A 27,296-nucleotide genomic window follows, 5' to 3' on the forward strand; every position below is an offset into this window, starting at 1 on the left:
TTTAATGATTATGATATGAAAATTGTGTCATCTTAATAATATCTCACACAACTTTTGTTATGAAATAAAGTTTTAATTAAGCAGACTTGTTTTTGACCACTGCCGAGGACAGCAAGCCATTGATTAGGTTTTATCTTGAATGTCCACGAAGTAATACATGCAAAAACGTGTCACCACTCACCAGTGATGTGAAATATGTTGTTTTGTCTGAGCTTTTTGCATATTTGCTCAAAGTCAAGTTACTTCTGCAATATTTATCGATAATTGATCGTTATTAAGTTAACAACGATTATCAATCTCTGAGATTTATATCAATAGTCAGCTGTTGTGAGCAGCAGCCTATGCTGGTTGTAAAAGGTAACCAAACAGATAGGTGGTCCGATTCGTTGAGTGTGTCACAGCGTACCCCGACTGTGTGCATTGTAGCTTACCACGTTGAACAATGGATTGTTTTGGACTGTATTGCAGACAAGCATAAAACAAACACACAACTCTTTTTCCAGCTATGTCAATAATTTTTTATTTTGACAAATAGCTGACTATTTAGTGAAGAAGTGTGTTTTCCTATTGCAGAATACTGACAAAATAGTTAGCAAAGGTATTACAACAGCAAAACACACTAAGCCCACGAACTCCTTACCAATGGAAGAATTAGTAACCCTCAACATAACAAGTACCACAAGTACTGGCAGGCATAGGGAAAACCAGATCCGAATACAGGTGCCCTTTCAGCGCCGCCCAGCACAGAACATAACATTCAAAGGGAGAGGTCGATTTTACCAGACCAAGGAACAGCGTACAGACCCAGAAATGCTTGATCTGCTTCTAAACATTCAGTGTCGTTGGCAACATGGAGTCTATGTTTGCTCCTGTCTGGTAAAGTTATCAAATTCTGACAAGTGAGCATCATCCAAAATATGACAAAATAAAATAACTGCAAATTTTGCTTGACGCTTCATTTCTGGCCTACATCCATTGGTAAGAAAACATAGCTGGTGAATACCCAGTCAGTACAAGGCTGGGAATTACCATAAAACAAGGACACTGAAAATAATAAATGCCGTAACATATATCGACCCAAAACAACTAGATCTCGCGTAAAAAAGTATAACTCAAAACTAATAAAAGAAAACTTTCTTCAGACAACTTGTTTAATTTGATCATATGAATTTAGCCGTTGACAATTTTTGTTCTGTTAAGGTGTTCAACATGAGAGCGACGGGCTGCATCGAAGACATATTGAAAGTCGTTTGATTGATATTCATTATCTTCATACAAGTCAAAACAAGGAAACAATTTGTCTGAATCAAGCAACGAAGGGGGTTTTAGATCTAGGAGTCGATATAGAAATAGAGCATGAAAACATCAGCATTTCGGGCCCTTTGAAGATCACCAGGAAACGATGAGGAACCACTACAACATAATGTTCACGCACAATGATGGGAGTCACGTGGTCATCTGTCAAAGGGCAATGTCGAACAACATGGGCTAAATACCGATTAGAGAACAATGGGCTGTCAACCTTTGATAAGCCTTGCAGTATCTCTCCAAATACTCCCTCCACATAAAGCACCAAATCCTGTTTTTGCCCTCAGTTTCCTGCATGACCTCAACATGTGAGGTTCACTCAGCTTTCTTGCTTTGCACTTTCCTTCCTTTAGAAACACATAAAATAAACTGTGCACTCTCACAAAGGCTGATGAGAAAAGCAGTGTACATTCATGCTGGATAGCAAAGGGAAGACAACAACTGGGGACACAGGGTCGAGACAGCATCACCAAACAATATTAGTGCAACATTAATATTTTGTAAAACTTTTAAAAAACTCTTTGTGTCGACATAAAACCACTGGAAGTAGCAATGTTAGAAGCACTGCATTTATCAATGAAACTGAATCGTTTTAGTCAAGAGTTACCCCTCTTTAAACAGTTGTCTCCCCTTTGACCATACCTCCAGGGCAAAATGTCTACTTTGATTAACGTAGCACAGGTCTGTGCAGATTACCATGTAGGTACACTGATCAAGCTCCTATGCATGGAGATAATCCACAATAGAGAGCACAGGGCTACAGATGCATATCTAGAAAAGTACAAAGATTGAAACGACAGCGGCAGGCAGCTTGCAACCTTGTCTTGCACAATTTCTTATTATGCACAATTATTTAGAGAATAGCAATAATTGTCCTTTTTTTGCACCTGGCTAAATAAAGTTTTTAATATGGGATCTTTCCTGAACCCAAGTACACCGATTCCGAGAATGAGCACTTAATTCTTGGTCCAAATATCTGCACTTGAGTACGGAGTTTTGATTGTGATCTCGATGCTTCAGTTTGTACTCCACATGAACACAAGACAAGGCTGCAGCCAGGGACTACTCCTTCATCAGCTGGCTTGTTGCCCCGCCCAGTGTCGGTGGCGGGATGCTGGTGTTGATCTCAGACTTGATCTGCAGGCTGAAACACAAACACCAGATACATGTCACTCAAACTCTCTGTGGAATAAATAGCTGAATGACGCACTGAAATAAGACACAACCCTTTCCCAAGTGACTCAACCCCTTCCCACGTGACACATCCCCTCCCCACGTGACACATCCCCTCCCCACGTGACTCAACCCCTCCCCGCGTGACACATCCCTTCCCCGCGACACTCAACCCTCCTCACGTGACACATCCCCTCACAACGTGACACATCCCCTCCCCAGGTGACTCATCCCCTCCCGACGTGACTCAACTCCTCCCCACGTGACACATCCCCTCCCCACGACACTCATCCCCTCACCACGTGACACATCCCCTCCCCACGTGACATCCCCTCCCCACGTGACATCCCCTCCCCACATGACATCCCCTCACCACGTGACACATCCCCTCACCACGTAACACATCCCCTCACCACGTGACACATCCCCACCCCACGTGACACATCCCCTCCCCACGTGACATCCCCTCCCCACGTGACTCATCCCCCTCCCGACGTGACTCAACTCCTCCCCACGCGACAAATCCCCTCCCCACGACACTCAACCCCTCCCCACGTGACACATCCCTTTCTCACGTGTCTCAACCCCTCTCCACGTGACACATCCCCTCCCCACGTGACACATCCCTTCCCCACGTGACACATCCCCTCACCACGTGACACATCCCCTCCCCACATGACATCCCCTCACCACATGACACATCCCCTCACAACGTGACACATCCCCTCCCCACGTGACACATCCCCTCACCACGTGACTCAACCCCTCCCTACGTGACACATCCCCTCCCCACGACACTCAACCCTCCTCACGTGACACATCCCCTCACCACGTGACACATCCCCTCACCACGTGACACATCCCCTTCCCACATGACTCATCCCCTCCCCACATGACTCATCCCCTCACCACGTGACACATCCCCTCCCGACGTGACACATCCCCTCACCACGTGACACATCCCCTCCCCACGTGACATCCCCTCCCCACGTGACACATCCCCTCCCCACGTGAAAAAATCCCCTCCCCACGTGACACATCCCCTCCCCACGTGACACATCCCCTCCGCACGTGACACATCCCCTCCCCACGTGACACATCCCCTCCCCACGTGACACATCCCCTCCCCACGTGACACATCCCCTCCCCACGTGACATCCCCTCACCACGTGACACATCCCCTCACCACATGACATCCCCTCCCAACGTGACATCCCCTCCTCACGTGACACATCCCCTCCCAACGTGACATCCCCTCCCCACGTGACACATCCCCTCCCCACGTGACATCCCCTCCCCACGTGACACATCTCCTCACCACGTGACTCATCCCCTCAACACGTGACTCATCCCCTCAACACGTGACACATCCCCTCCCCAATAGACACCCCCCTCTCCACATGACTCCCCCCATCCCCACCTGACTCCCTATCTGTGACTCACCCATCTCCGATGTGCGTCTTGTCCTCGATGTAGTAGCCCATATCGGACAACACTTTGAGAGCATCCATGGAAGCTTTGTCCCGGGAGGATTCGGGGGTGGGTCCGGAGCCGTGGTGAACCTGAGGGGGGGTGGTAGACAGCGACAGGCGGCTCAGGTGCTCCTTACTGTTGTTCTGGAACCAATAGCACAACAGTTAGAGCATAGCACTTCATCCTGAACAATACCACATTGAAATATCCCGTCAGCAGCGTAACAGCAACGTCACATTGCTCAGTGGCAAGCAACACCCCGACTGTAGAGTGGTATCAAGACAGACTGTGATTAAGCGGACATTGAGCAAATACTGACACTGTGGACGCAATCCTAACTTGTACATCCTATAGCAGGAGTGCACAGACACACACATAACATCAGCTGTGAAATACCAACATGGCGATGGCTAAAATCATGAGATGACCCAATTATAGCAAATTTAATTGACCTGATAATACACTAGTCGAGGACCAAATTAGTCATCTATCGGTAAAGATAGTTGGTGGCTATATGCAGGTTGGTGGCTATACGTAGGTTGGTGGCTATACATGGGCTAGGGGCTATACATGGGGTTGGTGGCTATACATGGGCTAGGGGCTATACATGGGTTGGTGGCTATACGTAGGTTGGTGGCTATACATGGGCTAGGGGCTATACATGGGGTTGGTGGCTATACATAGGCTAGGGGCTATACATGGGGTTGGTGGCTATACATGGGCTAGGGGCTATACATGGGTTGGTGGCTATACGTAGGTTGGTGGCTATACATGGGCTAGGGGCTATACATGGGGTTGGTGGCTATACATAGGCTAGGGGCTATACATGGGTTGGTGGCTATACATGGGTTGGTGGCTATACATGGGCTAGGGGCTATACATGGGGTTGGTGGCTATACATGGGTTGGTGGCTATACATGGGCTAGGGGCTATACATGGGGTTGGTGGCTATACATGGGTTGGTGGCTATACATAGGCTAGGGGCTATACATGGGTTGGTGGCTATACATGGGTTGGTGGCTATACATGGGTTGGTGGCTATACATGGGCTAGGGGCTATACATGGGGTTGGTGGCTATACATAGGCTAGGGGCTATACATGGGATGGTGGCTATACATAGGCTAGGGGCTATACATGGGTTGGTGGCTATACATGGGCTAGGGGCTATACATGGGCTAGGAGCTATACATGGGTTGGTGGCTATACATGGGTTGGTGGCTATACATGGGTTGGTGGCTATACATGGGCTAGGGGCTATACATGGGTTGGTGGCTATACATGGGTTGGTGGCTATACATGGGTTGGTGGCTATACATGGGCTAGGGGCTATACATGGGTTGGTGGCTATACATGGGCTAGGGGCTATACATGGGGTTGGTGGCTATACATAGGCTAGGGGCTATACATGGGATGGTGGCTATACATGGGTTGGTGGCTATACATGGGTTGGTGGCTATACATAGGCTAGGGGCTATACATGGGCTAGGGGCTATACATGGGTTGGTGGCTATACATGGGCTAGGGGCTATACATGGGTTGGTGGCTATACATAGGCTAGGGGCTATACATGGGTTGGTGGCTATACATAGGCTAGGGGCTATACATGGGGTTGGTGGCTATACATAGGCTAGGGGCTATACATGGGTTGGTGGCTATACATGGGTTGGTGGCTATACATGGGCTAGGGGCTATACATGGGGTTGGTGGCTATACATAGGCTAGGGGCTATACATGGGTTGGTGGCTATACATGGGTTGGTGGCTATACATGGGGTTGGTGGCTATACATAGGCTAGGGGCTATACATGGGTTGGTGGCTATACATGGGTTGGTGGCTATACATGGGCTAGGGGCTATACATGGGGTTGGTGGCTATACATAGGCTAGGGGCTATACATGGGATGGTGGCTATACATAGGCTAGGGGCTATACATGGGTTGGTGGCTATACATGGGCTAGGGGCTATACATGGGCTAGGGGCTATACATGGGTTGGTGGCTATACATGGGTTGGAGGCTATACATGGGCTAGGGGCTATACATGGGATGGTGGCTATACATGGGTTGGTGGCTATACATGGGTTGGTGGCTATACATGGGTTGGTGGCTATACATGGGCTAGGGGCTATACATGGGTTGGTGGCTATACATGGGTTGGTGGCTATACATGGGCTAGGGGCTATACATGGGGTTGGTGGCTATACATAGGCTAGGGGCTATACATGGGATGGTGGCTATACATGGGTTGGTGGCTATACATGGGTTGGTGGCTATACATAGGCTAGGGGCTATACATGGGCTAGGGGCTATACATGGGTTGGTGGCTATACATGGGCTAGGGGCTATACATGGGTTGGTGGCTATACATAGGCTAGGGGCTATACATGGGTTGGTGGCTATACATAGGCTAGGGGCTATACATGGGGTTGGTGGCTATACATAGGCTAGGGGCTATACATGGGTTGGTGGCTATACATGGGTTGGTGGCTATACATGGGCTAGGGGCTATACATGGGGTTTGTGGCTATACATAGGCTAGGGGCTATACATGGGATGGTGGCTATACATGGGTTGGTGGCTATACATGGGTTGGTGGCTATACATGGGCTAGGGGCTATACATGGGCTAGGGGCTATACATGGGTTGGTGGCTATACATGGGTTGGTGGCTATACATGGGCTAGGGCTATACATGGGATGGTGGCTATACATGGGTTGGTGGCTATACATGGGTTGGTGGCTATACATGGGTTGGTGGCTATACATGGGCTAGGGGCTATACATGGGTTGGTGGCTATACATGGGTTGGTGGCTATACATGGGCTAGGGGCTATACATGGGGTTGGTGGCTATACATGGGCTAGGGGCTATACATGGGCTAGGGGCTATACATGGGTTATGGCTATACATGGGTTGGTGGCTATACATAGGCTAGGGGCTATACATGGGCTAGGGGCTATACATGGGTTATGGCTATACATGGGTTGGTGGCTATACATGGGCTAGGGGCTATACATGGGGTTGGTGGCTATACATGGGCTAGGGGCTATACATGGGTTGGTGGCTATGCATGGGTTGGTTGCTATACATGGGGTTGGTGGCTATACATGGGGTTGGTGGCTATACATGGGCTAGGGGCTTTACATGGGTTGGTGGCTATACATGGGCTAGGGGCTATACATGGGTTGGTGGCTATACATGGGCTAGGGGCTATACATGGGCTAGGGGCTATACATGGGTTATGGCTATACATGGGTTGGTGGCTATACATGGGCGAGGGGCTATACATGGGTTGGTGGCTATACATAGGCTAGGGGATTATACATGGGCTAGGGGCTATACATGGGTTGGTGGCTATACATGGGTTGGTGGCTATACATAGGCTAGGGGCTATACATGGGCGAGGGGCTATACATGGGGTTGGTGGCTATACATAGGCTAGGGGATTATACATGGGCTAGGGGCTATACATGGGTTGGTGGCTATACATGGGCGAGGGGCTATACATGGGGTTGGTGGCTATACATAGGCTAGGGGATTATACATGGGCTAGGGGCTATACATGGGGTTGGTGGCTATACATGGGTTGGTGGCTATACATGGGGTAGGGGCTATACATGGGTTGGTGGCTATACATAGGCTAGGGGCTATACATGGGCTAGGGGCTATACATGGGTTGGTGGCTATACATGGGTTGGTGGCTATACATAGGCTAGGGGCTATACATGGGTTGGTGGCTATACATGGGTTGGTGGCTATACATAGGCTAGGGGCTATACATGGGTTGGTGGCTATACATGGGTTGGTGGCTATACATGGGGTAGGGGCTATACATGGGGTTGGTGGCTATACATGGGCTAGGGGCTATACATGGGTTGGTGGCTATACATGGGTAGGTGGCTATACATGGGGTAGGGGCTATACATAGGCTAGGGGCTATACATGGGGTTGGTGTCTATACATGGGCTAGGGGCTATACATGGGTTGGTGGCTATACATGGGTAGGTGGCTATACATGGGTTGTTGGCTATACATGGGTTGGTGGCTATACATGGGTTGTTGGCTATACATAGGCTAGGGGCTATACATGGGCTAGGGGCTTTACATGGGTTGGTGGCTATACATGGGTTGGTGGCTATACATGGGGTAGGGGCTATACATAGGCTAGGGGCTATACATGGGGTTGGTGGCTATACATGGGCTAGGGGCTATACATGGGTTGGTGGCTATACATGGGTAGGTGGCTATACATGGGTTGGTGGCTATACATGGGCTAGGGGCTATACATGGGCTAGGGGCTATACATGGGTTATGGCTATACATGGGTTGGTGGCTATACATGGGCGAGGGGCTATACATGGGTTGGTGGCTATACATAGGCTAGGGGATTATACATGGGCTAGGGGCTATACATGGGTTGGTGGCTATACATGGGGTAGGGGCTATACATGGGTTGGTGGCTATACATAGGCTAGGGGCTATACATGGGCGAGGGGCTATACATGGGGTTGGTGGCTATACATAGGCTAGGGGATTATACATGGGCTAGGGGCTATACATGGGTTGGTGGCTATACATGGGCGAGGGGCTATACATGGGGTTGGTGGCTATACATAGGCTAGGGGATTATACATGGGCTAGGGGCTATACATGGGGTTGGTGGCTATACATGGGTTGGTGGCTATACATGGGGTAGGGGCTATACATGGGTTGGTGGCTATACATAGGCTAGGGGCTATACATGGGGTTGGTGGCTATACATGGGTTGGTTAGTGATGAAAGTGACACAAAACTGAGTACCAGAGGTACCTGGCCTGAGAAATCGTCAAACTGCACTTGGAAGTTGTTGCGTGCAGCCAGCTCACGGAGCTGCTGCTCGGGGCGGATCGGACCCAGAGGGCTGCCCATACCTGCAAACATCGGAATCAATGTCAACATGTTGTGCCATGGTTTAAAGATAGTCACCATTATCTGCATAGAAAGCGATAAGCGCCAGTCAGAACTGTTCCAGTTGTATCACTGAAGGCTGTCAATAATAAAGTCTGGTCAGAGAGTTTTAGTCAGTGGTTGATATTCCGAGCAACATCCCATGCTGTTGAGGTATGATGACACGCAATCAACAAAGTAACCCTTAACATAGCAGGGCTATCAATGAAGTCACAGTCACCGAAGCAGTGAACATTACAACGAAGTAACCGTTACCATAGCAGGGCTATCAATGGAGTCACAGTCACTGCAGCAGCAAACATTACAATGAAGTAAACGTTACCATAGCAGGGCTATCAATGAAGCCAAAGTCACCGAAGCAGCGAACATTACAACGGAGTAAACGTTACCATAGCAGGGCTATCAATGAAGTCACAGTCACCGAAGCAGCGAACATTACAACAGTGTAACCGTTACCATAGCAGGGCTATCAATGAAGTCACAGTCATCGAAGCAGCGAACATAACAACTTAGTAACCGTTACCATAGCAGGGCTATCAATGAAGTCACAGTCACCGAAGCAGCGAACATTACAACGAAGTAACCGTTACCATAGCAGGGCTATCAATGAAGTCACAGTCACCGAAGCAGCGAACATTACAACGAAGTAGCAGGGCTATCAATGAAGTCACAGTCACCGCGGCAGCGAACATTACAACGAAGTAACCGTTACCATAGCAGGGTTATCAAGGAAGTCACAGTCACCGCAGCAGCAAACATTACAACGAAGTAACCGTTACCATAGCAGGGCTATCAATGAAGTCACAGTCACCGCAGCAGCGAACATTACAACCTTAATCAACGATGAGTGAGTGAATGAGTAGGGTTTGATGCCGCTTTTAGCTATATTCCAGCAATATCACCAGAAATGGACTTCACACACTGTACCCATGTGGGGAATCGAACCCGAATCTTTGTAGGTAAGGGAAGTTACTCTGGTCCAGTCAAATCAATGTGAAAAGATCGTAGGTAAGGGAAGTAACTCCGGTCCAGTAAAATCAATGTGAGAAGATCGTAGGTAAAGGAAGTAACTCTGGTCCAGTCACATCTATGCGAGAATATCATAGGTAAGGAAAGTTACATCTATGTGAGAAGTTGGAAGGAACTAACCTTGGCCCATGCCGGCTTGGGGAATAAGCAGCAGCCCCGGTACGAGCTGGCGACCTGTCTTCGTGATGCCTCCAAGAGAAGCTGAAAACAGACAAAGATCAGAATGCCACTGACAATACTAAAGTTATTTTGCCTGTTATTTCTATGTTACAAGAAACTAAACCTATTAAAAGAGATATAGGGACACAACATACATTTTTTCTGTGACCATTCTATACATTTGTGTGTACTGGATTCACAAACATCCTTTTCCTTTGGGGATTCGGTCGTGTAACATGACACAAGTGCAGAATTACCATGACCCAGGTGAAGTTCTTCCTCTCGTGTAACATGACAAGTGCAGAATTACCATGACCCAGGTGAAGTTCTCGTGTAATGTGAACTCTAATGGCCATAATAAATTAATTGCTAGATTATCATCCCCTCCTGACTCACGGCCAATCCCCCCCGACAAATTTATTTTATTTGGCCGAGTGACTGTTTTTATTTAATGTTTAGAGCACTGTAGCAACAGCAGCTGTCAAACGACCATTTCATGTTTATGTAATGACGTAAACAGGTCTACAACTGACTCTCGCAAGCTCCTTCCCAGCGCTTGACACCTTCGTTACACTCTCGGTAACATACAATAGAGAGCTTACTATGGTCTATAATACGACCCCACTGATAGTATCAGTGTTAATTTATATACCCTGTCTATTAAAAAGAATCCATACATTTGCAACAAAAACGTGTTTGTATTCAACAGAAACAATATCACATTGTATCCCTTCACCAAACTCAGGTAAACGAACAGCTCGGTGATAATGAAATTTGTTCAATACACTTTGAAATAAACATCACAAGACATGATGATTTACCAATTAAATTGTATTTCCTGTTCTGCTAGTCACTGTTTTATATGCAGAGATTAATATTACTGCCTGTACTGTCTCGTAAACTAAGCCAGAAGCTGCAATCACCTGTACACACGTTTTCTTGGAATCTACCGATGATTCACTTTAAAATTACCCAATATTTTTACTTGAAAGAATTTTCATACAATGATTGGAAGAATTGTGTCGGAAACTATTATCTTTAACAGGAATAAAACATTACAATATCACATTATTTAAGTTGCAGCTTTACAAAATATCTTTGAAATAAATTAATTTTACAAAATTGTCAATGGGCTAACTCCTAAATATCTATCTTTATGGGTCCCACCTAATATATCCAGCATAACTGGATATAACCTTCGTACTTCTAATGACTTCCAGACCAGTGCAGGACGCTTATCCCAGTATAATCGATCTTTTTTGCCATCTGTTATACAAGCTTGGAATGCACTTGATATTAATATTAGAAATGTAGATTCCTTATCTCGGTTTAAGCAATTAATTTCTAGAGAAACTAAGCTTACTTCAAATTTTCCATCTTTTGTTAATTAAGGCCAGCGGCAATGTCAGGTGATTTTATCTAGACTTAGACTAGGTTGTAGTGATTTGAAATCACATTTATTTCACAGATTTCTGATTGATAATCCCATCTGTCCATGTGGCCTAAATAGAGAAGATGCTTTCCACTTTTTTCTATCTTGTCCACACTATGCCAAGTTTAGAATTGATAAATACTTTTTTGTTAACCAGCTCAGCATACATACTATACTCCATGGCAATGAAGATTCATCTTCCTCAGACAATGAACACATTATAAAATCAGTTCACAATTACATCATTGAAACAAACCGCTTTACGTAAGTTATGTGTCAACTTAAGAATATAAAATGCATTTGGTATCTTGCTTTCCATTTTATTTCATGTTGTGTTCCTCATTAATGTCTGCTCTATAGACTTCATTACAATCTACACGTATGATGTACAATATTAGGAGAAGCATTAATATAGGCCTTTTTGGCCTGTTTGCTAATCCTTTTTCCATTTTGTAATGCTATGTAATGTAAAATCTGAACATTAATGGAAATAAAATACTGTTTAAATCAAATAAATCAATAACCATGAGCATATAATCTTTGGATTGCCGGATATATTTTTTTCGTATGTAACAATTTGACTGATCACTGTCAATGCTCCCTCGATCGTGATTGTGAAAAATTTATGTTGTCTTATAAAAGGCAAATAACAACAAACTTATCTTTGGGATAAAACTGACAGTTCGTCATAAATATCATAAAACCCCTCAGAAGTGCTTTATCCTACACATATACAAGACTTTGAAAGTACGAGAGGGTGAACAAATCCATACAATACTGGTATGCCTGTCCTTGACCAGAGTCTTTGACACTTATGGAAATCTTCAACAAGTTTGCTTGTGAGGAACTTGACAAGTTATTATAAATTGAGGACAAATTCATAAACACAAGCATACAAGATGGGGCAAGAAAGAAATTTACATTTGCTACAGTTGAAAGAAATGTTTATTTATTATCTTTGTTATTTCAGTCATCTGTTGTTCATACCAATGTATTCCGTCTTCATCTTAACGACTTTAATAGAAAATAAAAAATAAAAAGCATCCCAACTTTTGATAAAAAAAACGGATGAAAATCTGGCAAATAATTTATTATGGCCTAATTGAGATTGAACAAAGATTCCAAAGCTTCAGAAAAAACTCTCAAGTCAAGCTCCGTATATTGTGTTTCTGCTTTGGGAAGCTGCCAGGAGCAGAGTTTGCTGCCGGCACATCCATCGTAGCCTGGGACATGGTAACAGCAGCAGCCTGCAGCAGGGCCAACTGGAGCAGGGTAGATTCTGTATGAAGCCTGGATCTGAACAAGCTATGATGTGTCCCAGTGGAATTATACCCCACAAGTCTCCTGACATGATTGTCTAATTTAGTCTAGTAGCATCGTTGAAACCGAATGATTGTTTTTCTCAAAGATCTAATTCCTGTTTTTTCCCTCAGGTCTGCATCATTTTGGATATCTTGCACGGGACAGACAAGATGTGAGTCCTTGACCGACGTGTGAGCATGACAGATCACACTTCTTATCATGCCTCAGTGTTGAAGGCAAACTCACATGCAATCAAAATAAACAAACCAGAATTTTGATAATTATGTAAAAACGAAAAATACAATAACATGTGAAGAGAACTGAATAGTAATTTGAAAGGTAGAGTTACTGAACAAACAAACTGTTTAACCTTTGTGTTGTCACACAAGAAAATAATGATGATTCAAGATGGCATCTGGACTTCCTCAGGCAACTGGAAGACACTTAGTCAACACAACGCAAGGCAAGGTGTTAAAGTCCCGTTTCTGCCCTTGCCGAACAAGGCTGGAATTCCTGAGTAACATTTTGACTGGACTAACGAGTCTATGCATTGTCCAATCAAAATCGAGTAATGAACTAGACATGGATTTCGGCATTTTGTTTGAAGCAAATACAAATGATATGAGAAATGGAACCTGATTGGTTAATAGGAGGGGACATAGAAGGGACATAACTCATAATAGCCACTGGGGGGCTTCGATCAGGCTTGGAAATTTTAGTCTAGTTCGGCAAGGGTGGAAACTGGACTTTTTAACTCCCTTGCCTGGGGAAGATGCACTCAAACATGCTTATTCTTGCAGAGTCCTCCTTACAGGAAAATAAGGTTCTGTATCCTGGAGGTGGAGCTCATATTAATCGGATATTCTTAAACAGACAAAGTTAGGCTAGATTTGATCGCACATGAACTCACTGCCCACAGGGATCAGTTCCAGAGTGGGTCAGTACCTTCATGCATTTCATGTCATGGCATTTATGAAGGGTACATTAGCATAGTTTTGAGTTGCTGCTCATAAAAACCCCACAATATAACAACGTAGTGCCCATTTCTATACCTGCTCATCCGAAGACAGTAGCTCAATCTTGACCATGCTGCATGAATCCTTACCTCCGTTATCCGGGCTGTTGTCACTAAACGTAACTTTCTTATCGCCAGTCCCGACCTTTGAACAGAAACACATTTTGACTTACTTCTAGGTCTTCTCTAAAATCACATTTAAAGTACTAGTAAAATCCTAGATACTTTGTGTTGAGATGCTCAAGCTTTCATTAGTGAATGTTACATTTGTATACTTATCCTGCATTACACCTTAATGCATATTACTGATTGTTCTTGACAGAGAAAAGAGCTGTGTGAAGGTCTTTGCTTGGAGAAGTTGTTCCAACTAGCTGAGAGGCCAACCATATCACACAGCTCCCACGTGACCAAAGGATCCTCACATTACTCTTGGAGTCCGGGACATCGGAAGGCATTCATGGGGAGGCAGCTCTGCGATGGGTGGGGCTCTTTAGACGCAGTTATGGAGGATAAGTATACAAATATTTTACTAGATTTTTTTACTTATCCTGCATTACTTTATCCGACGGAATCAGTGGAGGGCACATCTTCAGATGTGGCTGATCCTCGGCTGTGTGGTCAGCTTCAAGTGACCACTCCGTGTATGGGAACCTCCTTTTCCCTCAGCCCGTCCTTGGCTGTGGTCAGCATCAATGACCATTACATGGATGGGAAGAGTCAGGTATGCGTAATGTCCGGGTGCTACGCAGCCATTAACGATAATCCTCTGAAGTTAAGGCCTTAGACTGGAGCGCTGTACCGTATCCTAATCCCAGGCATTACGCCAGGGGAGGTCGAAAGGCCGGCTCTGGACGCGAGGCAAGGTCAGTGGCGTGTAGTAGTGGTGACCTGTTGGGCCGCTACTAACGGAACAAAGCTGTGCGTGCCTAGCACATCCTCCAATGCGACGTCTCGCAGGTAGTGACCGGCGAAGATTGTGTCAAATTGCCAGAAACACCCCTCCACAATGGCACGTAGAGAGCAGTTGCTGTGTAGCGCCATGGTGGAGGAGCCTGCCTGGATCTCATGTGGGTTGTTGGAGCGTGGGGGTCCAATCCCTTGAGCTTGCACTTGTGGCAAAGATAGAGCATGATCTCTTCCAGGAATTGAGGCGATGCAGACCTTGGGTTGTTTGCCCTTGCAAAAGCTCTCAAAGGATTGCTTGTTGTCATAGAGGCTCCTTGTGGTCGGGTGATGCGCCACCCCCAGATGATCCACCAGGTGAAAGAATCGGAACGTCTGTTGAAGGACGATGACGGTTATGTTGTCCGTTGAGATGGAGAGCCGGGTGTGTCTGAGGGTCTGCTTCCAGTGATCTACGGCCAAGATAAGCCTTAGCAGGTGTAAAAAGATGTTATGCACATGTTATCAAACATAGAATGTACAAAATACAAACCGTATGCACAACACAACGACAATAAACATTAACTCAATGAGTTTATGTTACAGGTGAAAAACAGGTCTTCACTCAACAAGTGACAAGAGTAATGTGAGGATCCATGACGTCACTTCCTGCGTGGGAGCTGGATGATTGGGTTGGCCTCTCAGCTAGTTGGAACAACTTCTTCAAGCAAAGACCTTCACACAGCTTATTTCTCTGTCAAGAACAAGCAGTAACATGCATTAAGGAGTAATGCAGGGTAATCTAAAAATATAACATTCACCAATGAAAGCTTGAGCTACTCAACACAGATGCCTAGCATGAAGAGGGCGACTGTCGGCGGCACATTTACTACTGCAACAAATAATGTCAACAATCGTCGGCGTGTAACAGCTACCGTATATGACCGTAGATAAGCATTATTTTGAGAACCGGAAAAAAGATTCTGTAGAAAAGGTCGGTTTATGTATGGGTTACACTTTCATCAAACTCTTTTTCATCAAAAACTACATCATATCACTTCAGGTGAGTGAACAATGCTATACCAAACTTTGTCAATGAAAATGTGAAATTTGCAATTAAAATGAACTAGACATAATGTTTTACCATTCAGGTAAATGAACGGATGATGAGAAACTTGGTCAGTACAAATTTGAAATTAGAGATAATAAAAATAAAATCAACAGACATGTTGATTTACCGTTTAAATTGTTTTTTTTGTTCTGCTAGGCATTGTTTTACATCCAGGGATTAAGATTACCTTGTGTATTTCTCGTAAACTAAGCCGGAAACAGCAATCAGCTGTACACAGGTTTTCTTGGAATCTACCGGTGATTTGGTCAAGACACACCCAATGATATAACTTTACAGGATTTTAATGCAAGGATCAGCAAACATTTTCATCTGAAACTATTTTTTATCAGGAATAATATATTCCAATGTCTTGTTATTTTCGTTGCAGCTTTTACTAAATATATTTAAAATAATTATAACCCTAAGCGAAGCAGCCGATCGCTATTGTCAGTTCTTATATTTCTTCCAACTGCTTCACAAACGATTTCGCCAAAATTAATTAAAACAACAGTAAAAAGGAATTTTTAATAAATTTTATGAAATAAGTTACAAACATAAGTCCAGATATACAAAGAACACTTCTTATAGCCAGACTGTGTAATTACATGATTACTTTGCGTACTTCAGTATGGATTGGTTGATAATGACATGGTATTTTTGGTGTTACGCGCTCACGGTAATGTCTTTCCGTTGGGGGAAAAAACCCATCAAAACTCATTGTTGCATGCATAATGCGCACCCCCTTCTACACAGCTGTGTTTTTTGGAAAAAATTGTGCAGTATACTCAAGAAAATATGGTAGTTTTAGGTAAGGGGTTTGACTTATCTACCGCACATAACATTTTGATACAGATTTCAAGGACCAAGTTAAACCCTTGGCTTTCTATGAGATCTGCTTATCTAGAATGGAATATTGCCAACACAGAACAAAACAAACAAACAGGTGCTCCTCTTGATGGGACTCACATCAGGCCCCGTGGATGTCTTTATGGACGACTTAGCTGGTTGTGGAGATGGTCGGCTGTAACCTAGCAACTGGAGCATGGCCTCGGCTGCGTTCCGCTTTGCCAACTTTTTGTTAGGTCCGACACCAGTACATGTGTGGTCTTCCACTTGGACCTGTACACACAAGAAACACAAGTCACATCTAGAAACTATACCTAAAGTTTCGAAAATAAAATCAAGGCATATCAATAATATTTGTAAAATCTAAATATTTTTTACATTTGTATACTTATCCTGCATTACACCTTAATGCATTTACCACTGTTTTTTGACAAGGATCAAAGTAAAAATATCATTTATACTTATTCTGACTCATACTTACTGATCACATCTCATTTCCGAAAAGGTATTGAAAACCTCAACAGTGTTCCCAGGGAACAGAAAAACAGCTCACACAAATGTATCCCTTAGCTGTGCATGCGCACCTAAAGCGTGTGCAAATGGGTGGTTTTTTATTTATTTTTACATATTTTACCTCATAAATGATACATACTTCTTGCTTGAATCCCAAAGTAGGTAGTGGGTGGGTAGTGAGTGGTGGGTAGTGGGTGGGTTGGTAGTGGGTGGTGGATGGGTAGTGGGTGGTGGGTAGTGGGTGGGTTGGTAGTGGGTGGTAGGTGGTAGGGGGGTTCCACCAAGTGTGTGATTCCGACTGTGATCTGTGACGAGTCAACCTCTTGGATTTTGTGGTTTCGTAAAGTGCGCTAAGGAAACATATCCCACTTAGAGAGGAAGTCCATCTCCTAGTATGCATTGTCAGTTGAGGTGCGCCTGCTAATGGCCCAAATTGACAAATTCCCAAGTCATCCTCTGTAGGAATATCTCGGACTTTGTGTAGGTTGGATGCTGAAGGTGGATCTAACCCTGCTGCCTTGTAGGGTCTGAGGACTGGGGATTCCCATAGTTAGGCCCAAGCTTAATTACGCACACGGGCCTAAAAAGGCAATAATTCCCTATTAATGCCAAATGAACTTAAATTTGGATACTTATTTTGGAGTGATCTTCCTAAAATTAATAACTCACTGCTTTTGAAAGTTAATTTGTGGCAATGCACTACACGAGGCAAATCCTAATGTACATTCAACAGTAAGTCCGGTTCAAAGCTAAAATTCATATCTTATATTTTCTCAGTTAAAGCAACTTAACAGTTTCTGATTTTTCCCATGCTGGGGCTCTTAGAAGTGGTATCGATTCTGTAACTTTTCAAGAGTTTGTCCAACTACTCAGCAGGAACATGAGAGAGTGATGAGTCTACTGGATTAGTCATATGCTTCTGGTGTGCATGCACGGCTTAGAGGTGGGTACGGCTGAGCTGTATTTCTATTCTCCGGGAACACTGATCAGGGCCCACTAGCACAAAATGATCTTGGAGCAAAGACTATTGTAAGCCTATGTTGAAGTATGGGAGTTACGATCATCTTGGCGCTAAGATCGCTTTGTGCAAGTGGGCCAAGGAAGTTTTGACTACCTTTTTGGAAATGAGATGAGACAAGCAATAAGTATAAGTCAGCACAAGATAAAAAAATTGACTCTTCCATCGTGTATGCTGCAGGATCCAGTGTGATCCACAGTGTGTTGCTACAAGGATAAACTCAACAATGGCCGATCCAGACAGTGTGTTGCTACAAGGATGAACTCAACAATGGCCGATCCAGACAGTGTGTTGCTACAAACATGAACTGAACAATGGCCGATCCAGACACTGTGTTGGTACAAGGATAAACTGAACAATGGCCGATCCAGACACTCTGTGGCTACAAGGATGAACTGAACAATGGCCGATCCAGACACTGACTACATGGATCAATGACAGAGGCATTGTGTGACTACATCAGCATGAGATTGGAGTTGGGGGCGGACCTGCATGACAAACTCTCTGCGTCGAGGGAGCCCCCGCTCGGCTACCAGGGAGTACACCGGTTCCTTCTTCTTCTGAGCCTGCATGATCTGGATGAGGCGGCTGATGGGGTTGATGCCACTGCCATAGCTTGGGTCCGCCTTCTGAACCTGGCAATCAAACAACATGCAGGTCATTACCTGAGGCAGACATGGGTTCTCTGTTCACATTGTCTCAGGATTTCAATTCATTGATGAAGGTTTAGCCATCCTGTCAGCCTAAGACTTGATAACATTAAATATTCTTCAGTGGTCCTGAACCGGAACAATTCAAGCTCTTACCAGAACAAGTGGGAATATTGTTCCACATTTAGCTGAAATCTTTCTCCCATTTAGGCTGGTTTCTTTTATCGTTAAACTAAAATTTTGAACACCAAAATCAGCAGTATTTGAGCTATATGATTGATGGCGGTCTGTAAATAATCAAGTCTGGATATACCAGACGATCCAGTGTTTGACAACACAAGCATTGATCTACACAACTGGGATTGGAGTGCGAGTCTGACTACCTAATTTAGTTGCCTCTTCCGGCAAGCATGGGTTACTGGAAAGCAATTCTAACCCAGATGTTGATGGAGGATATCTGCGATGAGTTAATGTGGTGTTACACTGCTTTAAGCAAACCATAATAGGACAGCATGAGACACTAATGGTGTGAGCTCCATACATACAAGCATGGACATTAATTGGCCTCAGCTGCCAGGCTGTTCCAACATGTTGCTAAGATGAAGGGTTCTGTGTACTTGTGTACAACAAAGAATAGCATGTTTTACAAACATCCATCCATCCATATGTAAGGTTGGCCTGTGCAAGCACAACCCCATGTCCAGCTCTCACTGACCGTGTTAGTACTACATTAGTGGCAACCAATCAAAACAAAGGCCCAAGGACCAGACAACCACCTTCCTACAAACTAAGGAGTCTTATGTTACATACTTTGCTGCAGTTAGATCAGTTTTGCATTTGTGGTCACACTTCACTTTGAACCAAAGTTTTTCTTACATTATCAGTTTTAGAAAATTCATGGTTCAAAATCTTGTAAAACAAGTTTTAATTGATACTGGATAAATGAATGAGTGTTTCTCTCGGGTCACCATGATCCAGGCCAATGGTCAGGCCATCGCCTTCACGCGGACAACAGTTTGTGTGGACCAATCAGCAGGGTTCTCTCTACCTGGCCAGCATGCAGGCCGTCTGTCCTCTCCACTGCCGCACCGTACGCACTCCCACCACTCGGCACCAGGCTGTCCGATAACTGAGGAGACAGACAAGCAGGTTGGAGTTATCTCCCTTTCAAGTATGACACAAAGGACCCAAGATGGCTACAATCACTAGATGAACAAGATATCTATCACATCATCTAGATCTGAGTCAAACTCATGCAACACATGGTGGTAAGTACTAGCGCACATAGTTAATTGTTACATGAAATGATTATGATGAACATAACATTGTTTATTACTTTTAACATCAGCATGTGGGTATTTAAGTTATTTTTACTCCTGTCTATTGGATATTTTCAAACCATTGAGTAGACATATTCAAAATAATTCTGCCTAAAATGCTGAATACTACATGTCCACTTTGAACAATATTTCATCGCGTCATGTTGGCAAAATGTGACTTGAAAGGTGGGTTACAAGATTGGTGAAGGTTGATGAGTATATTGCTGTCCGGTGATCTGCAAAGTCGGAGTCACACGACACTCGTGGGTAAGTTAATCATCCACTGCTGTTGTTTTGAAGTGAACAGCTAGTAATGGAGGACAAAGAGAGGCTAAAGAGGCTAAATTTAATGTAGCCCTCTCACGGAAAAAACAATGATGATGGTGATGGAGATTTTATGAGTGCTTCTGGTGAATCTGTTTCAACACTCGTGTAACAAGGTATCCTATGCACTGCAATATGTCGGCCACTAGCAGTGTTAGTGAGTTGGTTTTAATGTCGCTTTTAACAGTATTCCAGTTTTATAACGGCGTGTCAGCTTAAAGTGGGTGGGAAGCCGGAGGTGGTGCAGGTCCTAACGTTTAGCAGTTCAGTGAAACCCACGAGCACGGGTATGGTGCTGACAAACCTAGAAACATAATCCAGGATTCGAACCCACAATCATAGATTTCCAATGGCCTGAGAGACGCAACTCTGCACAGCGAATTGCGCACAATAGACGACTGGGTCACCCGTGCCCCCCACTCGCAGTGTGGGAACACAGAGTCGGTAATCACCTTGATGAGGTTTCTGTTCTTCTTCTTGTTGACAGCATTCTTCACCTTGGGCCTCATGGTCGTCGCGGGCAATGCCGGCAGCTTCTTCAGCTCCTCCAGCATCAGCTCAGCAGCTCTCTTCTTGGACAGCTTCTTGCTGTTGCCCTCCGCCTCCGTCAGAAACTCCCCCACCGTGCACTTGGTGACGAACGTCTTCATGTGGGGCGGCCCGGACTCACGTATCACCTGCACAGGACACACTGGACTCAACCGCAGCAATACATTTGTAACAAACTACAGTAAACTAGGGTTATAATGAACTCAAAGGGACCACTAATTTTAGTTTGTGAGAACCGTAGTTTGTTATAAGCATATATACGCAGCAATTATACAGCAAATGGATGGGACCAAAAAGAGTTTGTTATATCCGCCAGTTTGTTATAAGCGTGTTCCTATAAACGTAGTGTACTGTACTGTCAAGCCACAATGCTACCACTTTAACTCCAATTGTGCCATGAAGATAATGGCTTCACACACCACACATCACTGTCTAGCTGATCATGATGGCCATGGTGAAAGAATGAGTGTTTGTTTCTTTGTTGGCTGATGCCACACAAGGCATTATTTCAGCTCCAGTAAACTATGCTCTCAGCGAACTGATAGGGACCACTAAATATAGATCTTTATAACCGTAGTTCATTATAAACATATATACAGGATATATACAGTAAATGCCCAGGACCAAAATAACAGTATGTTACAACCGTCAGTTCATTTTCAGGTGAAAGAGGTGAGGTGAAATTGGATTTAATGTCATGTGCAAGATTATTGCACTTACATAGCGATGAGCATGCGTGTGTGTCTGCTTGTACTCGTTCGGACTAATGCCGATTTTATAGCGCTAGCGGCCCCTAAATACAGAGCACAAGGCAGGGTAACAAAAAGATCCATCTTGTAACATTTTTTGGTCTGTTTTTCACTGGTCCGCCCTGCAGCTATCATAGAAGGCCTCGCAAGTGTGTCACTTGTGTCTAATCCATTTGGTTTTCCGCAATAAAATATGTTTAAATCAAATCAGCTATCACAGAAGGGAGACATATGAGAAAATGAAAATGTTTCCAGATAATAACAGATGATCACATAACCATATTAGGAATACAAATGTGTTTATGTGCTGGTTCCATCAGGACTCCCCCGGACTCACTGCCATGTTTTCAATACTCTGTGTTAGCAGAGCCCGGTACTGTGAAGCTAGGAGTGAGTGAATTTGGTTTTATGCCACTTTAAGCAATATTCCAGCAATATCCTGGCAGGGGATACCAGACTGTGAAGCTAGGAGTCAGTGAATTTGGTTTTTATGCCACTTTAAGCAATATTCCAGCAATATCACGGCGGGGGATACCAGACTGTGAAGCTAGGACCGTGACCTGTTACACTGACAAAGCAGCACATACCTCAAAGTCCACAGGGAGATTTCTCTTGAGTGCTATTTCATGTACCAGACTGATCTCAGACTTCAACTGATCTTGATCTGAAGACAAACAGAGATTCAGTTCTGTTGGCAGAATGAACATTTTTAAAATGTACCTTAAAGGAAAGCAACCATATAACCTCCCCCCTTGTCCAACACATCCAGTAACCTTCCTACACATCCAGCAACCTCTCCGCACATCTAGCAACCTCTCCGCACATCCAGCAACCCACATCCAGCAACCTCCCCACACATCCAGCAACCTCCCCACACATCCAACAACCTCCCCGCACATCCAGCAACCTCTCCGCACACCCAGGAACCTCTCCACACATCCAGCAACCTCCATACACATCCAGCAACCTCCGCACATCCAGCAACCTCCCTACACATCCAGCAACCTCTCCCCACACATCCAGCAACCTCTTCGCACATCCAGCAACCCACATCCAGCAACCTCTCCCCACATCCAGCAACCTCCCCACACATCCAGCAACCTCTCCACACACCCAGCAACCTCTCCGCACACATCCAGCAACCTCTCCACACATCCAGCAACCTCTCCCCACACATCCAGCAACCTCCCCACACATCAAGCAACCTCCCCGCACATTCAGGAACCTCCCTACACATCCAGCAACCTCCCTACTCATCCAGCAACCTCCCCAGACATCCAGCAACCTCCCCAGACATCCAGCAACCTCCCTACACATGCAGCAACATTCCACTATTTCAACAGCCTCCCCACACATCCAGCAACCTCTCCACACATCCAGCAACCTCCCCGCACACCCAGCAACCTCCCCACACACCCAGCAACCTCCCCAGACTACCAGTAACCTCCCCAGACTACCAGTAACCTCCCCATATATCCAGGTACTCACCGTCCTCCTCAATCTCCTCCTTGTTGTCTCCCTTGTTGTCGGCCGGCATGCTCATATTGCGGAGGATGCGCAGTGCTTTTGTTGCAGCATTGTGGCGTGCAGCCTGTCTAGTAGGGCCATCGCCAATAAACTCCTTCTGACCAACCTTGAGAGACACATAGAAGGTGCGAGGCATTCGACCACAATGGTATCTGAAATAAATAACAATACAAATCAGGGACAATGAACCAGATTGCCCCACCTCAGACTAAAAAATGGATAGTCAGTGAGACCATGACTCGCAGTGGAAACAATGGTTTGGCTGAGAACATTAACGACGACTTGTCTGTTAGTTCTGAATGTACTACATCATCTGCTTACTTCCACTCTTGGTACTACTGGTGCGTGGGCGCATGTGTGCGTGCGTGAGTCTGTGTGTGAGAGAGCTATGCCCGACTTTATATAATTAATGATTGAACTATGAATTTTTACGGCAGTACCCACCCTGACGGATGCACAGAAGCTATCTTAATTTTAACATGCTGTTTGAACATGCAGCAATTTTATGTAGTCTTGCATGCTTCATTTTTTTTTTTTATGTTTACAGGTGTCACATTTACTACCTGCCCCACGGTATTAATGAAAAGGCCACATTTGTCAAGGTCTCACACCCTTAAAAGACATTTAAAAAAACCCATTGACTTGCAGTTTACTGTTGATTAATTAACGCATGGCAATTGATACAGACACGCATGGCAAATGATACAGACACGCATGGCAAATGATACAGACACTCATGGCAACTGACACATACATGTGACAAATGATACAGACACGCATGGCAACAAATACAGACACGCATGACAAATGATACAGACACGCATGACAACTTATACAGACACGCAAGGCAACTGACACATACATGCGACAACTGATACAGACACGTTTAACTGATACAGACACGCGACAACTGATACAGACACGCGACAACTGATACAGAAAAACATGGCAACTGACACATACATGTGACAACTGATACAGACACACATGGCAACTGACACAAACATGTGACAATTGACACATACACGTGACAACTGATAGACACACATGGCAACAGACACATACATGTGACAACTGATAGTGACACACGTGATAGCTGATACAGACACGTGACAACTGATACAGACGAGGACAACTGATACAGACACGCGACAACTGATACAGACCCACATGGCAACTGATACAGACACACATGGCAACTGATACAGACACTCATGGCAACTGACACATACATGTGACAAATGATACAGACACGCATGGCAACAAATACAGACACGCATGACAAATGATACAGACACGCATGACAACTTATACAGACACGCAAGGCAACTGACACATACATGTGACAACTGATACAGACACGTTTAACTGATACAGACACGCGACAACTGATACAGACACGCGACAACTGATACAGAAAAACATGGCAACTGACACATACATGTGACAACTGATACAGACACGCAACAACTGATACAGACACGCATGGCAACTGATACAGACACGCATGGCAACTGACACATACATGTGACAACTGACACATACATGTGACAACTGATACAGACACACATGGCAACTGACACATACATGTGACAACTGACACATACACATGGCAACTGATACAGACACACATGGCAACTGACACATACATGTGACAACTGACACGTACACATGGCAACTGACACATACACATGGCAAATGATACAGACACACATGGCAACTGACACATACATGTGACAACTTATACAGACACGCAAGGCAATTGACACATACATGTGACAACTGATACTGACACATGTGATAGCTGATAGACACGCAACAACTGATACAGACACGTGACAACTGATACAGACGAGGACAACTGATACAGACACGCGACAACTGATACAGACCCACATGGCAACTGATACAGACACACATGGCAACTGATACAGACACTCATGGCAACTGACACATACATGTGACAAATGATACAGACACGCATGGCAACAAATACAGACACGCATGACAAATGATACAGACACGCATGACAACTTATACAGACACGCAAGGCAACTGACACATACATGTGACAACTGATACAGACACGTTTAACTGATACAGACACGCGACAACTGATACAGACACGCGACAACTGATACAGAAAAACATGGCAACTGACACATACATGTGACAACTGATACAGACACGCAACAACTGATACAGACACGCATGGCAACTGATACAGACACGCATGGCAACTGACACATACATGTGACAACTGACACATACATGTGACAACTGATACAGACACACATGGCAACTGACACATACATGTGACAACTGACACATACACATGGCAACTGATACAGACACACATGGCAACTGACACATACATGTGACAACTGACACGTACACATGGCAACTGACACATACACATGGCAAATGATACAGACACACATGGCAACTGACACATACATGTGACAACTTATACAGACACGCAAGGCAATTGACACATACATGTGACAACTGATACTGACACATGTGATAGCTGATAGACACGCAACAACTGATACAGACATGCGACAACTGATACAGACAAGCATGGCAAATGATACAGACACGCATGGCAAATGATACAGACACGCATGGCAACTGACACATACATGTGACAACTGATACAGACACGCATGGCAACTGATACAGACACGCATGGCAACTGATACAGACACGCAAGGCAACTGATACAGACACGCAAGGCAACTGATACAGACACGCAACAACTGATACAGACACGCAAGGCAACTGACGAATACATGTGACAACTGACACATACACATGGCAACTGACACATACATGTGACAACTGATACAGACACACATGGCAACTGACGAATACATGTGACAACTGACACATACACATGGCAACTGACACATACATGTGACGACTGACGAATACATGTGACAACTGACACATACACATGGCAACTGACACATACATGTGACAACTGATACAGACACACATGGCAACTGACACATACATGTGACAACTGACACATACACATGGCAACTGAAACAGACACACATGGGAACTGACACATACATGTGACAACTGACACATACACATGGCAACTGATACAGACACACATGGCAACTGACACATACATGTGACAACTGATACAGACACGCAAGGCAACTAAAACATACATGTGACAACTGATACATACATGCGACAACTTATACTGACACATGTGATAGCTGACACATACACGTGACAACTTACACATACATCTGACAACTGATACAGACACGCATGGCAACTGACACATACACACATAGCAGACAAGCAACAACTGATACTGACATGTGACAACTGACACATACATGTGACAACTAATACAGACACGCATGGCAACTGACACATACACATGACAACTGACAAATACAAGTGACAACTGATACAGACACGCATGGAAACTGACACATACATGTGACAACTGACACATACACGTAACAACTGATACTGACACACATGATACCTGATACAGACACGCGACAACTGATACAGACATGTGACAACTGATACAGACATGTGACAACTGACAGACACGTGACAACTGATACAGACATGTGACAACTGATACAGACATGCGACAACTGATACAGACACGTGAAAACTGATACAAACATGTGACAATTGGCACAGACATTCAACAACTGATACAGACACGCAACAACTGGCACAGACATTCGACAACTGATAGACACATAACAAATGATACAGACAAACATGGCAACTGATACAGACACGTGACAACTGATACAGACACGCGACAACTGAGAGACACGTGACAACTGACACAGACACACGACAACTGACAGACACGTGACAACTGGCACAGACATTTGACAACTGATAGACACATAACAAATGATACAGACAAACATGGCAACTGATACAGACACGTGACAACTGACACAGAATGCGACAACT

At 44.7% G+C, this 27,296-nt stretch overlaps 1 protein-coding gene across 3 annotated transcripts in view; it reads right to left on the reverse strand.

Annotated features, from left to right (window-relative positions):
- Positions 1–500: 500 nt before the first annotated feature.
- LOC139471136 (double-stranded RNA-binding protein Staufen homolog) overlaps positions 501–27,296 on the reverse strand; it is a 36,911-nt gene continuing 10,115 nt past the window's right edge. Inside the window, exons 7-17 of one of the 3 annotated variants that reach the window (XM_071253407.1) lie at positions 23,286–23,476; positions 22,385–22,461; positions 20,952–21,176; positions 19,905–19,985; positions 18,695–18,841; positions 16,796–16,948; positions 13,927–13,981; positions 10,049–10,129; positions 8,762–8,862; positions 3,925–4,097; positions 501–2,452 (exon numbers count right to left, since the gene is read on the reverse strand). In XM_071253407.1, the coding sequence (XP_071109508.1) occupies positions 2,371–2,452; positions 3,925–4,097; positions 8,762–8,862; positions 10,049–10,129; positions 13,927–13,981; positions 16,796–16,948; positions 18,695–18,841; positions 19,905–19,985; positions 20,952–21,176; positions 22,385–22,461; positions 23,286–23,476 (1,366 nt within the window). In that variant the 3' untranslated portion in view covers positions 501–2,370. Of the gene's footprint in view, positions 2,453–3,924; positions 4,098–8,752; positions 8,863–10,048; positions 10,130–13,926; positions 13,982–16,795; positions 16,949–18,694; positions 18,842–19,904; positions 19,986–20,951; positions 21,177–22,384; positions 22,462–23,285; positions 23,477–27,296 lie in introns of all 3 variants that reach the window. The other 2 variants (XM_071253398.1, XM_071253415.1) reach the window with 2 other exon arrangements.

The sequence above is a fragment of the Haliotis cracherodii genome, unplaced genomic scaffold (assembly GCF_022045235.1).
Source record: "Haliotis cracherodii isolate W230 unplaced genomic scaffold, xgHalCrac1.p SCAF_1, whole genome shotgun sequence".
Classification (NCBI taxonomy): domain Eukaryota; kingdom Metazoa; phylum Mollusca; class Gastropoda; order Lepetellida; family Haliotidae; genus Haliotis; species Haliotis cracherodii.